Here is a 16158-nt window from a genome sequence, read left to right on the forward strand (position 1 = left end):
GGTTGAACACACACACACATATACCACATACACACACACACACACACACACACACACACACACACACACACACACACACACACACACACACACACAAAAGGTCAGTGTGGTCAGCCAAGAGGTCTGTACCTCATGATGCATTTTACCCAGTGACTTTTCTGGATCCAGTTTAATTCTCTTTAGAAGCCAAGCAAAGCCTTTTAGTTCGAGGTCTAACACAGGAATCTCTGAAAGAGCTGCCTTACAGAAATGCTGTCCAAGTGCCATCAGGGCCACCACCTTCACAGTCCCTGTGGGATTTGTCTCAGTGCCACCCTGTGCCACAGCTGGTGAAGCTGGTGCAGCCCAGAGGAAAGCCCTGAGTGTGGCTTCAGCTGGCAAAGGCCAGAGATGTCGAAGAACAAAAGCGTGGCTACAAATGGGCTGCATTTGTTATACAAATCACAGTGGTAATGAGAACACACAGCCACAGTGCTATTTTTGGCAGTCACTCTTCAGTGTTGGACTGCAGGAAAGGAAGAGATTTGGGGATTGTGGCTTAGGGTTTGTTTCATTACTACAGATCCCAGAGAACTTTGTAAAGCAATGCTCAAATCCAGACCAGATGTGCTCCCTGTGGGGGAGCAGACCCAAAACTGAAAACTTGGTCAAGACAGACCCTCATGGTGCATCAGTACATCTTGTGGTACCACCTGGATGCAGAAATTTTGGTCAGAGAAAGGCCTAGGCTGGGCATAGGGTAGTGAAGCTTACAGTCAGAAACTGAAGGTTTGGCTCAGAAATGTTAAGGAACCACATGAAGAGGCAAAGGAACCTCTTCCTCCTTGCCCAGGGCACAGGCCTTGGCAACAGCACTGATCCAAGGTGAGTGATTCATTTAAGCCCCACTCATAGAGGTCACTAAGAGGAGAAAAGCCCCACAGCAGAGCAGATCCACTGAGAGCAGCCAGGGTCCTGCTGGATCCTGGAGCAGGAATCCTTCTTGTTCACCATCAGATTCTCAATCCAGGGAGCGGCAGGAGCCAGCCATCAGAGGAGAAGCTCTAGGTTTAATTTTAGCCTGCACCCACAGAGCATATATTTCCCTTTTATTTTTATTCTGAACTTCATGTAAAAATAGGATTTCCTGCTGCCCGATAAGGGATTCCTGTTTTTGTGGCAGGTCTGCCTTCTTGGGAAGCCGGTGCCTAGGGGGTTATGGATGGGTGCTTCAAAGCACAGCAGCAGCCCAGCTGAGGGGGTAGCTTGGATAACATTCAGTCTTTACATTGTTCCTGCTCGCCTTCAGGGAAAAAAATAAAGCAGCTGTGCCCCCCTCCTTCGATGAATCACCACCAAGTTTAGCATTCCAGAACTCTGTTTTGGAAAATCTCTATTTGCCTGCATATTTTTAGTAGGGGGGGGTTTGGGTTTGCATCCTTCCCAGGTAGATTTTTGTCAGTTTGCCGGGCTCTGGGAAGGCGTATCCTGCTTTGTGAGCTTGGTCATCAACCGGGAGATAAATATAAGCATGGAACAGTCATTCCTCCCACCCTTCCCACTCCCCCATGACACAGCTCCCACATTCCCCAGCACACCCACGCTCCCCAACAGCCCCTGGAGCTGCAGGGAGGAGCAGCACATGTGGACCTGCCTCAAGGGGCTGCTCCCCACCTGTACCACAGCAGATGGGAACGTGGTGATGTCAGGACAGGCTGTTTGGAGCCCCAGTGCCAGGAACTGCCAGTCTCCTGTAGTGCAAAGGCATCACTCTTCTCAGCTGTGTCTGCCCTGGGGGGATACTCACACACCAAAAACTTATTCCAAAGCCACCAGGGTCACTAGGAAAGCAAGAGCACTGTCAAGGGCTCTGCTGCCCACCGGTTCTTATTTTCTCCTTGCTGCTTTTCTCTGTGACCAGGGAAAAAGTCCTCAAGTGCTAAAAGGAGATGTGCCAAGAGGAACATGGAAAGGAATTCATGCATTTGCCTGGCGCTGAGCAGAAATTTCCCTCAACCCCCAGCAAGCCATTCCTGTTGGCAAGCGAGCAAAAGGGAGTGAGAGTTTTCCTTGCAAAGAAGAAAAGTGCATGTTTTTTTCCTTTTAAGAATAAATCTTGATTCTCTCAGCAGGGCAGTAGATGTCAAAAATGTGGCAGTCAGGACTGAAAGCAGCTCTGGCTGCAGCCCATCCCCAAGACACCCTTTAAGGTTGCAGGGAGCTGTCAGAGAGGCACAGGCCGGAGAGGCTTCCCTCCTCCTCTCATGGGTTTGGATCCAATGGGGGCTGTTCCCAGGGGACCTCACCATGTGAAAAGATTCAGAAAATCAGTCTGGGCAAGGACAGCCCAGTAAAGAAATATCCCTTTAGGTCAGCCTGAGAAATAGCATTGCTGCTATTGGCCAGGGCAAGGGGCAAGAGCTGTCTGCCATGTGTTCTGCAACCATGAGAAGCTTCATGCTGACTCCTCCATGAAACAGGGAAAGTGCACCCACAGGTCTGACCCACACATGGGCATCTCAGCCCAGCTCCCAGGCTCACTGCCATGGAGCTGCAGCACTTCAGCGTGCACACAGGCCTTAGATAGCTTTCTAAAAATGATTTGTCCTGGTACAAAAGTTGAAATATTTGACTTTTATAAGACCAAGGGAATGGAAATATTGAAGTACCAGAGAACCACTACAGCATCACTTTTATTAATCAATGGAAAAGGGAAATGTAAGCTTTCTAACAAGGCATTAAGAGCTGTTTCTCTTCTGACAGCCTGTGAATATCCAGCCTGGCACCCCACAACACCGTGATCAGAGGTAGCACTGAGTCTGCCAGGGATGGAGCTCTCTGAATTTATACCAGGGGTATTTATAGAGGCAGCTGGCACTGGCAGCTCTCTGGGGACACCAGCATGGTCTTCTGCAAAGGGGCTGCTGGAGATGCAGTAAGAGAGTGGGAATGTGCTGGAGCAACACCAAACCACCAGCCAAGACTCCAAAAAAAGCCTCAGAGCCAGGTCTCAGGGGCATTTCAGTGCTCTGCTCCAGTTAAACCCCATGGGCTGGGGCATCACTCCCACACTGATCCCAGCATTCAGCAGCTGGTGGAAGTATTGTTGAATCATCTATGTTGAAAAAGACCTCTAAGATCATCAAGTCCAACAATTAATTTGCCCCTGCCAAGGCCACCACTAAGCCATGTCCCTAAGGGTCCCATCCACATGGCATAGATTGTACAGAACCTTCCCACCTCTTCCCTGCCAGCTTGCCCTCCCTCAGAGGCTGAAGCAAGCAGTGGGTGCCTGCCTGAGGGGTGTTTTACCCAAGGGAGCCACCCCTCCATCATTCATCTTTATCTCCTTCTTCATCTCCATCAGCAGAATGATCTGAGGATGCTCAACCTGGGTGCAGCAACCAGCTGGGGTTAGAAGCTCCCAAAGGCAAAACCTGCTGGCAGGTCTTAGGTAAGAGTTAGCAACAGTGCATCTGAAATCTGTTTCCAAAGACCTCCCAAAATGTAATTTGTTCCCACACATTGCATTCACAGGAAATAGGTGTAGGGGAAGATGAAGGCTCATAGAGTCAGAAGACTGCTGGGGTGAAAGAGGTGTTCACCCCTCCTGGCTCTTTCCTTCAGGCACAGAGGTCTCTGGTTTTCCATTTCATGGCTTTCCTGGCCTGTCAGCCCAGGGTTTCATTGCCTGCTTTTGAATTCAGCACTCGGGGCAGGTGGAGCACCAGAGCATGACTTTTAACAGCTGCTGCATTTTAAGCCCTGGACAAGGAAGCAGAGCTGAAATCCTTTGGGCTTTTTCAGACCAGAACTGCCTCTACTCCCAGATCTGCTGCTTCTTTAATTGTGGCCATGTGTGAAATGATGGCGATTTCCTCATTTGCAATTTTTTTCTTCTTGAGTGGTTTTTCAGTGTTACCAGGCCTTTTCATTCATTTACATCATGTTTTTATTCTGCAGAAATGCGGTGCTGCAGGTGACAAGAAGCTGCTTCTTTTGTCTCCAGCCTGTTTGGAAATATTTAAATCAAATGAACCTCAGCATACATGGGGAGACAATCATCAGAGAGGAGAGACTGGGGACTGGTTACTTCCACAGAATGAAAATAAATGCAGAAATTCCCAATTTACAGACAGGCAAGATTTACTGGAGGAAAAGGAGGCAAGTTTGGGCTGCATTTACCAACTTCGAATGAAGGAGGAAAGCAACTTCCCCTCTTCTTCCAAAAGCTCTGGGGGAAAAAAACAATAGGAAGAGAAGTTTCTCTTTTCTTCACTTTTAGGTAAAAAATAACCCTGAGGAAACGAAAAAAAAAAAAATCTAACCAATTTTGACATCAAGAAAGGGAGCGTTGGACCCAGCTGGAGTTACAGACTGCAGTGAAGCTGTGAGTTCCTGGCACTTTCTCACAGCACCTGCCCAGGGTGAGGCCAGCAGAGCCATCCCAGGAGCTGCCAAGCCTCTGTGAGCCAAGAAAATTCCTCTTCCCTGACTTGGCCTGGCCTGTTGCATGACCGTAGTGCCTTGAGTTCACTTGTTCTTCCCACTGCCTGACCTCTCCCTATGGGACAAGCAGGTGGTGCTTTCTGCAAGTGAGTGATTTAACAAATTAGGAAAAAAAAAAAGAGAAAACTCCTTTGGGGTAGTTTTTGGAACCTTCATGTTGTGACTTGCCATGATGGACTGCTTAGCTCCTGTGAAAACACCTCAGGCATGCCTGAGGTTTGCAGGAGAGGGTTGGAATAGAGGAGATAAGGGCAGAGCATCCCTCAGCTCCATGCAGCTGGACAATGGCAAAAGGCCCCAAAATCCATAAGACCTGACCTCAGGACAAGGGGGACGCTGTGTGTGGTGTACCCCAAATGAATCCTGTGCTCATTTGTGCTCAGACAAGGCTCGTGTTGAGGCAGGGGGCTCTGCCAGTCCCAGGATGGGGCTGCACACTGATCCTCACTGGCTCCGTCCAGGAGTTGCTGTCAATCCTGTTTGCAGCTAAATGCCATTCACTGCAGGAAGGTGTGAGAGAGCCAGAACAGACAGGGGGACACAGGCACGACCAGTTGGGTGTCCCTGGGGGGGTCAGGCACCTGATGTCCTGGTTAGGGGTGGTGGGAGCTGAGCAGAGCCAGCCCAAAGCCCTGCAGCCAGACCTCCATGCCTTGTGTCTTTCCCCCATGCAGTGTCATGCTAGCAGGGGCTGAGCTTCTGGGAAAAACACAGGAAAGCAGAATTTCAGTTTGTGGTTCACATGCCACAGACTCCAAAAACAACTTGTTGGATGGGAAGTCTGATGAGGCTACCTGCCAGTGTCCACAGCCCCACATCCCAGTGGGAGAGAAGGAGGCAGCAATGTGGGGCTAGCACTGGGGACCAAGCTCTGCCCATCCTGTGCATCTGGCCCCAAACTAATGCCACCAACAGAGAAAAACCAGGCATTTGTGCCCTTGCCATGCTCTCCCCATCTGGACCACAGTGCCAACGCCATCCCACACATCCCAGCAGTAGCATAAAGAGGCTTCTGGCAGCCACACCAGGAGTACATTTGTCCCACACCATCTCTCCCCAGGAGAAGTAGTAGATGTGTCATTTTCCTTTCACAGGACACGAGCAGCCTTATCCAAATATAAACAATCTGGGTGTATTTGCTGGCTTATTGTCTGTAGAAAAAAGTAAAACAAACAGACCTTAAATCCTTTTCCCCCTGCCACTTCTGGTCTGGAGTCAGGGCTGTAGGCTCCAGAGTTCCCGAAAACATCGCTCATCAGAAATAGCATCCTACTAAACCAGGTGTGGAGGTGGCCCCAGCGAGCCATGCCACCACCTCCTCCTCCACAAGCCACTGAAAAACCAGTCAAGAGATCTCTGAATATTTAAAGAGTTGCTGTATGAATAATGGAAACAACCAGCAACCAAGAAAACGTGATAGCCTGCAGTGTCACGGGGCAGCACTCCCTTGGGAGAGGCCAGGAACAGTGGGCAGATGTCTGGGTGCACTCTCAGACAAGTTCAGCTTTCAGCAGCATCAGCAAGAGCCAGTCCCCAGGTCAAAAGCTGCCTGAGAACCCATTCCCCCATGGGTGAGAACTTTCCTCACCTGATCAGGCAGCAGCACGAAAAAATGAGACACAAAAAGGGGAAAATGCTACTGTAAACCAAGCAAAAGTGCTTCTCTCTTCAAAAAACCAGGGCAGGCATGGGGTATGAAGCCTGGGGAAACCATTTTGCAGTGAGAGAGTTGTGGCTCAGGAAAAGAGGACCCATGGGAGACACAACTCCAAATCCCAAGAGATCCCTTCTTCCTTTGCCCATCTCCTCCCAGCCCACGCCTGCCCTTCCCATCAGGGACTGCAGCAGGAGATCAAAGTCTGGTTCCAGTGAGTGATGACAACAGAGGTTTTCTTCCCACCATCATGTTTTTCACCATCAGCAGCTCTTTTTCAGGAGATTTTGAGATGTTTCAGACCCCAATCTCCTCTGTGCTGCCCCCAGCAATGCTGCTGTGGCCACCCAAGTAAAAACTCTCCCACCTCTGTGAAGCTGGGGGCCAAGCAAAGGCTTTGTCCCCATGTTGGCGGGGTGGACAAGTGGCTCCTGAGGGCTTTTTCAGGATCCCTCTCTTACTCAGGTCCCAAAGGGAAGAACAGTCCAAAGAGCAGAGCTCTTTGCATGAAATAAAATTCACATTAAAAAACAAGTGAGAAAGAAAAGCTAAAGGACTAGATTTTCCAAATTACCACACATGCATGGGCACTGTCTGGTTTGTCTGGGAGCACTTTGGGTTTTTCCCATGCAGTGCTGAAGAGAGAGGAAGGCCAGAAGGAGCTTGGGACACAAAGCAAGGCTGAGATCTGGCTGGAAAAACAGATGGTAGTAGTAAAAGAAACTGTGCTGTTCAGGTGGCACCACAAAGCTCCATGAGGAGATGCTGGGATGGAGGCAATGGCTGCTAGTCCCATGTCAGGTGATGGGATGGAGGCAATGGGATGGATGGCTGCTGGTCTCATGGCAGGTGATGGGATGGAAGCAATGGGATGGATGGCTGCTGGTCTCATGGCAGGTGATGGGATGGAAGCAATGGGATGGATGGCTGCTGGTCTCATGACAGGTGATGGGATGGATGTCATGGCCACTAGTCCCATGAACATTCTTCCCCTGCATACATAGATCCAGACACAGGCTATTTTTTCCCATGGGATTCCTATCTGCTACTGCAGAGAGATAATGGCTGAAAAACCCATATTTTTTTAAATGTTGAGTCTCATTGAGTCCCTTGGTTCTCCCTTTCAGGGAAATGCCATTATCCTTAATAAAGCAGGGAGAGAAGGCTCCTCTGGATGGGTACATGGCAGAGGCTGCATGGCTGCCTCATCCTCTCCCCACCACTGTTAGGTGCTCTGGTTGATGTGGGCCTGGCTGAGACAATGCAAAGTTTGACAGCTTATGGAGTAATTAAGCAAAGCCTCTCAATGTAGCATCACTAATTAGACAAATCCTACCTAAATTACCAGTAGTTCATGGCACTCTGTAAAATCCTTGTGTAATAGCCTTAGAAAACAATGACACTCAGCTGGCATTCGGCCACACAGCTCGATGGCAATTGCAAAGCACTTCGGATGTTCATGAGCCTTAAAACAAAAAAGAAATCTAAAATGTACATTTCCCCCAATGACTCTGCTCTGGGGTGTATTAAAAGCAGCACCTTGACTCAGCCTGCCACATAAACATCCTGCTGCCCCTGGACAGCCTGATGCTGTCTTCCTCCCAGGATGAGGAGCTGAATAAGAAGTGACAATCACAGCTCCTGCCTGCAGGAAAACAGGAAGTGCCAGAGTTGTACAACCACTCCAAACATTGTCCTACCTGCTCCACTCCTTGGGTGCAATGGGAACTTGCTTTCCCTTCCTTTCCGCATTGCCTAACTATTTCTGGTCCAGTGCTGCTCAGTCCCAGGATGCTGCTGTGTGGGACAGTCCCTGGGGCCATTGGCTTCTCCCTGTCCAATGCCCAAAGCCAGCCTGGTCTCCCTGTCCAATGCACAAGGACAAATGTCCCCTTTCCAAATCCACTGCTAACAGCGGCAGAGCTGAATGCAAGCACTGGAGGAGACAGAGATGGACTCAGTGTGCTGGGCAGATTGGCTCACCCGCATCTGGCAGGAGCTACAGTGAAGAAAATCCCAAATCCCACCAGGAAGCAGCTGAGCTGGCCCAATTTGGAAATGACCGTAAGACTGAAGGAGCTGCTGCTTACACACAGGCTCCAGCTCATGAACTGAAGTGCTAAACCTCATCTCTGAGAGTAAGATAGCCCTGTGGGTGGGTGATGGAGTGTGTGCCCTACCCTCAAAGCAAGCTGGGCAGCCAAGGTTCTCCACAGGCACAGAGAGGAGCTCTGGGAACCCAGAGATATGATGGAAAAGAGGCCACTTGCCACTGAACTCCCAGTTTATTCACAAATACCCACTCCCACCCCTGACTTTTTGGGTTGATTTCAAGGAATCCTCATCCACTCAGTGCAATGTATTCCCAGCCAGAAGCCTGGCAGCCCTGCTCTCAGGACCATCCTTCCCAAAGACCAGAGACTTTCCACATTACATGATGCTTTGGGAGAAGGGAACTCTGTTCTTCCTCCAACTGCTCCCACATTTCTGCTGAGCAAATTTGGGCCCAAATTTGCTTGCAAAACACAGATGTCATATGCAAGTTTCCAAACAAGAAGAGGGATAAGAAGGTTTCCTCTCTGCTCTTCCTTTCCTCACAATGTAAAAACATCCCTTGCCAAACGAGGCAGTGTTTGCCATCATTTCGCAAAGTTCACATTCCCACAAGGCAGGCGTGAGGAGGAACAAGGGGGGGACCCTCACATCAGTGCCCATGGGTCATGGTCACACAACACAATACTTTGGAAAATTTGGAAGTGGGAGGAATGCGGGAAGGCTGAAGAGGAGGATGTTTGTTAACCTATATCTCCAAAGGGTTTGCGTCCTCTGAGGAGAAAAAGGGAGCCCAATGTTATTCAAGATACTGGTGGGAAAAAATCTGGAAATCCTTATTCAGGCAATCCTACTACTGGTGTAAAGAAAAAGAAATTGCTTTTTCTCACATTCATGGCATTGAGGGTTTTCCTAAATTACGGGAAGCTTCATGTGAACTCCCCAACTAATTCCCTTGTGCAATTGCATTAAATAGTAGGATATGAATGCATTTCCACACCTGACTCAGCATCTGTGCCCAAAAAAGGCTGCCGGCTCCCTACAAGCATATAGCAGGAAGCTTTTCAGTTCAAGAACTGCAGTCTCAACCTTGCTGGCTGTTGCTAAGTGGTGAATGGAAGGCAAATAGGAGAAGCCCAGCAGTGAGTTTCTGTAAGTGTCTACAGACACTCAATAAAACTTCTCAGCATTAAAAAAAAAAAATCCCAAGGAACAAAAAAAAAAAAAAAAAAAAAAATTAAATAGCCATTTAAATGGCAGATACAAGTTACAAGGAGAAATTAAACCCTGATGTAACTTGTGAAGTTCAGTTTCCTTGCAATGCAAAGCAAAGGGGGTTTTCCACTATTTCCTTCTGCCCCTTAGAGAATGTCCCTTTGCTTTCACTTCATGATTGTAAAATAAAAATCAGCTGCATTTCTCCCTGCCCGTTACAGCTGCGTTTCGGCTCGCTGGGGTTGTGGCTGGGACAGTCCCTGCTTAATCGTATGAGCAAATTATGGCCATTCACACCATCACCGAACATTCCCAGCTCTGGCTGTACCGGGATTCTCCCAGATTTGGGGGACAGGTTGCAGGGACACCTGCAGCAGTGTCTGCCCACAAGACCTAGAGGAAACATTTCCTCGCTGTAGAAAGGCTTTTAAAAGGCACAAACCTGCGAAGTCGATCCGCTCAGCCGCAGTGGGGCAGGGCGGGCACAGCCCGGGCCCCGCGCCTCCCCCAGCGGCGGGCGGGGCCGGGCCGGGCCGGGCTTCCTCGGGCTCAGAGCACCCTCTGCTGGGAAGCCACGCTGGTCCGGAGGCGAGTAAATCCGCCGGTGGCACAGCCCTCAAGGACGCCTGACGGGGGCTTTCCATCCCACGGGGTTGCTTGGAGAAAGGAAGCAGCAGCGCGTCTGTCTGCCTGCATGGCAGCTCACCCCTTTTTTTGTGTCATGAGGCCACTGCATTGCTCGGTGTAAACAGCAGAAGGACACAAACAGCAGTTCAGCACTTCCAGACCTGCCACGACGCTGGCTGTGGCCTGCCACCTCCCCTGCCACCGCTGGTAGCTAAAAAGACGCCCCAGCACCACCGAGGCAGGAGCCGTGGCCCAGCCCTTGCCTCCTCAGCGCCATTCCCAGTCCTAGTCCCGGCTGCTCCACGGCTCCCGAGTATTCCTCCCTCCCTCGGGGTCGAAAGCGGCAGAGTAGGGAGCGTCAGGGGCCCGGGACATCTTTGCCTGCAGGGAAGCGGGGATGCAGGGCCTGTCCCTCACAGCGCTGTCAGCTGGCATGGCACAGACCGAATAAAAAGGCAGATTCTGCCCCCAAATCCCACGCGGTGGAGGCGGGCGGGCGGGCGGCACCTGCTGTGCCTCAGGCCGCTTCCCTGCTGCCCAAACAGTACTTTAACCCAGCTCCGGCTGGGTGTGTTTGAACAAACAGGAGCTCCCCAGCTCCCGTCCCTCAGCAGCGCCCGGCACCCAGCACACCCCAGAAATGCGCTTCCTTCCCCGCCTCGGCCTCTCGGCCGCCCTGGCCGCCGCCGCCCTCCTCAGCTGGCGGCTGCTGCTGCCGGGCCCGGCCCGCGGCCGCGCAGGTAAGGCCCGGCCCCGCGGCGCTGCGGCAGGGCGGCCGCGGCCCGCGAGCTGCCCTGCGGCTTCTGACAGAGCGCCCGGCTGGGCAAGTGCCGACGGCACGGACAACGCCCTTGGTGCTTGTGGAGAAAGCCCTTGCTGTGGGGGCCAGCAGCTTTGTGTTCTTAGTGGGGTCATTGATTTCAGGTGTGGTGGGGAAAACGGGTGTCAAGCTGCTGGAGGGAGCTACCAAAACTTTTGTTAAGGAAACTTTTGTTGTTTTGTTGTGAAATGCTGTCGGGAACGCAAGAGGGAGCAGGGGCATTGGTGATTATTGCTTTTCTTGCCTAAAAAATGCATCCTTCCTTCCAGTTCTCATCGCTCCAGGGCAAAGTCGTCACTATATGTTACAGACATTGTCATTCTGGGACTGAGTGAGTCTAAGAGCAGCTCGGGATAGCTTCAGGAACCACTGTGTTTCTTCCTGTGTTCCTGATGTCCTTTGCCTAATTTTAACTGTGCTTCTCTGCTTTTCACTGTGCTGCTCTGTACAAGAGCCTCCCCAAATATTTAACTTCCTGAGGACACAGAACAAACCATCAGTCTCCCCAGGGCTGCCAGATGCCTGCACTGACCAGATGAGGCAGATGTGCTGCTGCTAAAGAAAATAAACCAACAAGGCAGGCATTAATCTTCTACATTCAAACCCACTCTGGCCTTTTCACATCAAAACTAAGAAGACAAAAAAAAGCAAAGCTGAAATTTGAGAAATTAAACTCACTCTCATAGAGTCTTTGTATTTGCTTTTGCCTTTTATATTTGCTTTGTTGTCATCTCACTTATCTTTGCTTTTTATTTGCTTTTGCCTTTTTATCTGCAAGAGAAAAAATTTACATATGGGAGTGATGCAAGAAATGATGTCATTTGGGTCCCTAAATCACCTGAGCCATTAAGAATAATCCCTTACAAACATATACTTGGTAGCTGATGTTAACAGATGCAAAAGGGTTTGCAGGACATCATGTATTTGTAGCTACAAACCAAATTACTACTGTCTGGTCTCTCAAAATATTTTTGATTCTTCGGTAAACTCACCTCTGTGATGTTCAGCTGCAAGCAAGGGGTTAAAAGCAAAAATTATGATTTAGCAGAGAACTGGACCTGTGGAATAAATCTCGTTTAGATCAGTTCTCAGGCATGGTGATTTGGGGAAAGGGGTGTCTGGGTGTCCATAATCTCACATGTTCATGGGGACAGAAACCCATTTCCCAGCAAAGCCAAGTTCTTTGCTAGATAGAGCTGGCCTCCTCTCTCCCATCCATTTTGTCCACGCTGAATCCCTTCCACAGTGAATAACTGCAGACGAGCCTGCAACAGCACTGTGTGCCTGGGGTCTGACTCGGGGCACTGTGTTCTTTCCTTACCCCCATCTCCAAATGCTGTTTCCCAGGTGACCTGGCTCCCAAGGCAGAGGATGGCTTCACTTTGACACTGGACACCTTTCTTCACGTCCAGCAGCTCAGGAAGAGGAGACTGAGAGCTTTCTGCAGCCAAGCAGGCAAAGTCAGCACACTGCCAAGCAACCGGGAAATGAGAGCCTCCCTGCTCCCGAGTCTCAGGGTGAACACCAAGCTGGACCTCCTCTACTGCCAAGTGCCATCAGCAGGGGTGGAGGAATGGCATCAGCTTTTGGAGAAGCTAGAGGAGGAAAATGTGACACTGCCAGTGCTGCTCCCCTACCACCGGCTGCACACTAAGGAGACACGGCTGAGCGAGTTCAACCAGACGGAGATAAAGGCCATGCTGGGGTCTTACACCAAGGTGCTGTTTGTCAGGGACCCCTTCCACAGGCTGATTGCCACATTCCTGCAAGGCATGGGCATCAGCCCGTCCTTCAGCAGCTTCATCCAGGAAGTGCTAGACAGTGGGATGCACAACAGCAGCGTGGCTTGGAAACCACTGGTCAGCCTGTGCCGGCCCTGCCTCATCCAGTATGACTACGTGGTGATGTTTGGCTTCCTCAGGCAGGAGCTGGGCCACCTGCTGCGCCGGGCTGGGCTGCCTGTGGGCAGCCTCCTCCCTGAGCTCACCGACAGCCAGGTGCAGTGGACCTACAGGTGGTTGTCAGAGCAGATGTTCAGCGAGCTGTCTGCCCAGCAGAAGAAGCAGCTGTCTCATTTCTACCGCTGGGACCTTGCTGCTTTCCCATTTTCTAACAGTTTCCTGTCAGACCATCCCAGCACCGTGGAGACCTGGCAGAAATAGCCCATACGGAGGAGGTGTTTCAGGGAGCATTAATCCATAGGCAAGTGCTTCAAGATACTGACAGGCCTTTGTTTCCCAGCTGCTTGCAGTGAGGTTTTCCATGACACAGTCCAAAAGACCCATCAGAGAGCTGAGACACACCACTTCCAGGGACAGGGCATCAACGTGGTTGAATCGTGCTTAAACACAAGAGCAGACACTAGGAAAGCTTGTGGCACTGGACTTGGAAAACCGCACAAGCTGAACTGCGATGTTTGGGGTAGGGTGGGTTGGACCTGCTGCAAACCTCTGTAGCATCACACATGCCCACGCTGACATTTCCCTTTCTGGGTTCCATGTTGGGCCAAGAAGCTTGGCAATGGCTTCTTCCTGACAAATCTTCCCACTCAGATACAAGAAGTGCTCCCAGAGGAGCATGTCACCTGGAGGCTGAGATGTGACACAGGGTGGCACACCCTGCTGGGGAGCCACTGGCAGGGTTCTCAAACTTTTCATGCTCAGGGAGGGGTCAAGCCCAACCCATCATTTGGTCTTTTCTGTTCTGTGTGAACTGTTCCTGTTTTACAGCCTCATCTCCTATGTGTGTGGGCTGAAGTCGGCCTTGGGGTTGGGACCCAATGCTTGCTCCATTCACAGGTTTTGGGTTTGGCTCCCCTCCTTCCAGGGCTGACTCCAGTGGGCCAAGGCCAGCATTCAGCTTGGTGCACCAGCCCTGAGACAAGGAAGTGTCAGTGTGAACCAGGTACCAGCCACAGCACCAGACAGACTGCCTCCCACCTTGTGTCCGCAACTGGTGGCTAGAAGTGTCAGAATGCATCACTGTGCTGCTATGGAAAACAGGATGTGGCTACTACAGGCTCCTGCTGGCAGAGAAGCATGAGGACTCCGCTTTCTTTTGGACTTGGCTGCCAGCATGGCCAGACAGAGGCCCAATCTCTCCAGCTGGCTCACAGCTTCATCCAGCTGGGCAGCCCAGAGCAATCACTCGCCCTCTCCCTGCCTTGGTCACTGAGCTGATCTGACTCACAGCCCATGGGAAGGGTCCATCTTTGTCAAACAAACACCAAGGATGAGTTGTCTAGATTTCAAATCCTGCCAGACTCTGACCATAGCATACTTGTTTCCAGAGTATTTAGCAGCTTTATTTTGCAATGTTGTGACATTCACAGAGAATTCCTTACATTCATGGTACCGTTTTGACAGCTCTCATTAAAGAATGTTAGTGAAAATTGTTGATTAGACCTGACCTAAAGCAATTACTAAAATCTTGGCCTCCCTCTCTCACAGAAGGCCATGCAATTAATAGCATTAAAACATTAGATCAGCTAGGCTCCTTTCATACTCCCACACACTCTCCAGCTGCAGTAATTACTATTTAAATGCCATTACTGTGCGCAGTACTTTACAGTCTAGCAAGATGGCATAGTTCCTCTTCTGAGGAGAGACTTCTGGAAGGAGAAAAGCAGCAAATTTCCCATTATATGCCATCAAATTAAGAATCTTGCATCCATGCTCTATTTCACTGGAAAGTACTAGAAAAGGAACATTTTTCTCTTCATGAGTAGCTTTCCCTCCAGTGACAGCGAGCTGAGACCCCACACAGTGAGATGTAGTGTGAAGAAATGGGACACAGCACCTGGCAGAGCGCAGTGTTGTGCACTCCGGGCAGGAGAGCTGTTCCCTCCCCCACAGCTTTGTAGTGGAGAGCACACCTCAGGCCAGGGATCGTCTCCTCCTGCCAGCCCTCCCCAGTGGGTCCCTCAGTCCTTTCCTAAGGTGCTGGGCACTTAGTTCCACAGGAAAGCAACGTATGAAATGTTCAAACATTGAGAGGTGACACGAAAACCTCAGCTTCATGTTCTTAGAGTCCCACAGCACAGACAGGTAGCACAGTGATCTTTCTTTAAATTCCTATTAGCCTCCAAGCTTCCCTTTTCCCTACACCCTCACATTCAGTTGCTGTCATTATTTAGCAACCCTGATTTTATAGCACTGCTGTCCCCAGGTGTTTGATTTAATTTACATTCAATTCCAGGGCACGCCAAAAGGAAAGTGTTTGCTTTCTGCATCAGCTGTGTAAGGGTATCGGGAGGGCCTCAGGCTGGGCTGGGCATGAGGGCCAGGGCTGCTGCCTGGGAAAGAGTGGCTCACTGATACTGCAGCAAAAGTGGCTCCACAGGTTTGCTCTGACCATTGCATGCACAAAGAACTTGGCAAATGCACTTCCAATTGACTCACAAAGCAAATAGCAAAACAGACTTGATGCATCTAATTTTAAAAAATTTAATCTGACCAGGTAGTCACTGTGATTGTGTGAGACACTCACAAACCCATCCTGAAATGATGAAAACTCCAAAACCTGGGAGAGAAAGAGCACTTATTCATCCTGCTGGTGACATCCCAACATCTCCCAGGACCATCAGTTAGCAGCAGGTCTATCATGAACACTGGCAACTTTCCCCTGGGATGACACTGGGAGCTCCTGGGTATCCCACCCTGCTTGTGTGTCCATGCTCTGCTTTAACACACATTACCTTTGCATTTCTTCTCATCCTGGTCTGAACGAGCATGTCCAGCAATCCCACAAGGTGGAATTCACAGAAACAGCTGATACCAATCTACCTTACAGACTTAGTGTTTTGCATCTCTCCCTGGACACCCAAGAATGTGGACACACAGGCTCCAATAGCTGCATAATTCATGTTCTTGCACATGAATTATCATGTTTTCTTCTCTAAGAGGATTTTTACATATTGCCAACTTTCAGGAGAAAACAAAAATGTGTTCTTGCTCAGTACCTCAGAGTTTAAGAAGTACCAGTTATTATATTTCAATTAATAACAATTACACAGCAAGCCCAACAGGCACAAAATACTTCCAGCAACTCACATATACAAATTCCCTTCTTTTAGATGGTAGATCCATAATATTTCGAGGTGAGAAATAAATCTACACTTTTCCAAGCAATATACCCTGGAGTGCTTAAAAAAATATTTCACACTGAGCATACATTGTCCAGTCCTAAGATGAAGGCAAATTTTAAGAGGTTTGTACATGAGCAAAATTTTGTATTAAGAGTTACATCCTCTTGCACCATACTTTTTTGATGGCCCTGGGAGTGCAAAAAGAGAAAAGGGGCA

At 49.9% G+C, this 16158-nt stretch overlaps 1 protein-coding gene across 1 annotated transcript; it reads left to right on the forward strand.

Moving 5' to 3' along the window:
• Positions 1-10533: 10533 nt before the first annotated feature.
• On the forward strand, positions 10534-15985 carry LOC110473961 (carbohydrate sulfotransferase 8-like). The gene is made up of 2 exons (XM_021536988.3): positions 10534-10776; positions 12204-15985. Exons 1-2 carry the CDS (start codon positions 10677-10679, stop codon positions 13016-13018), a joined length of 915 nt encoding a protein of 304 aa, XP_021392663.2. The 5' UTR covers positions 10534-10676; the 3' UTR covers positions 13019-15985.
• The last annotated feature ends 173 nt before the right edge of the window (positions 15986-16158 follow it).

This window comes from Lonchura striata, chromosome 3, assembly GCF_050655825.1.
Source record: "Lonchura striata isolate lonStrDom1 chromosome 3, ASM5065582v1, whole genome shotgun sequence".
In the NCBI taxonomy this organism is placed as follows: Eukaryota; Metazoa; Chordata; class Aves; order Passeriformes; family Estrildidae; genus Lonchura; species Lonchura striata.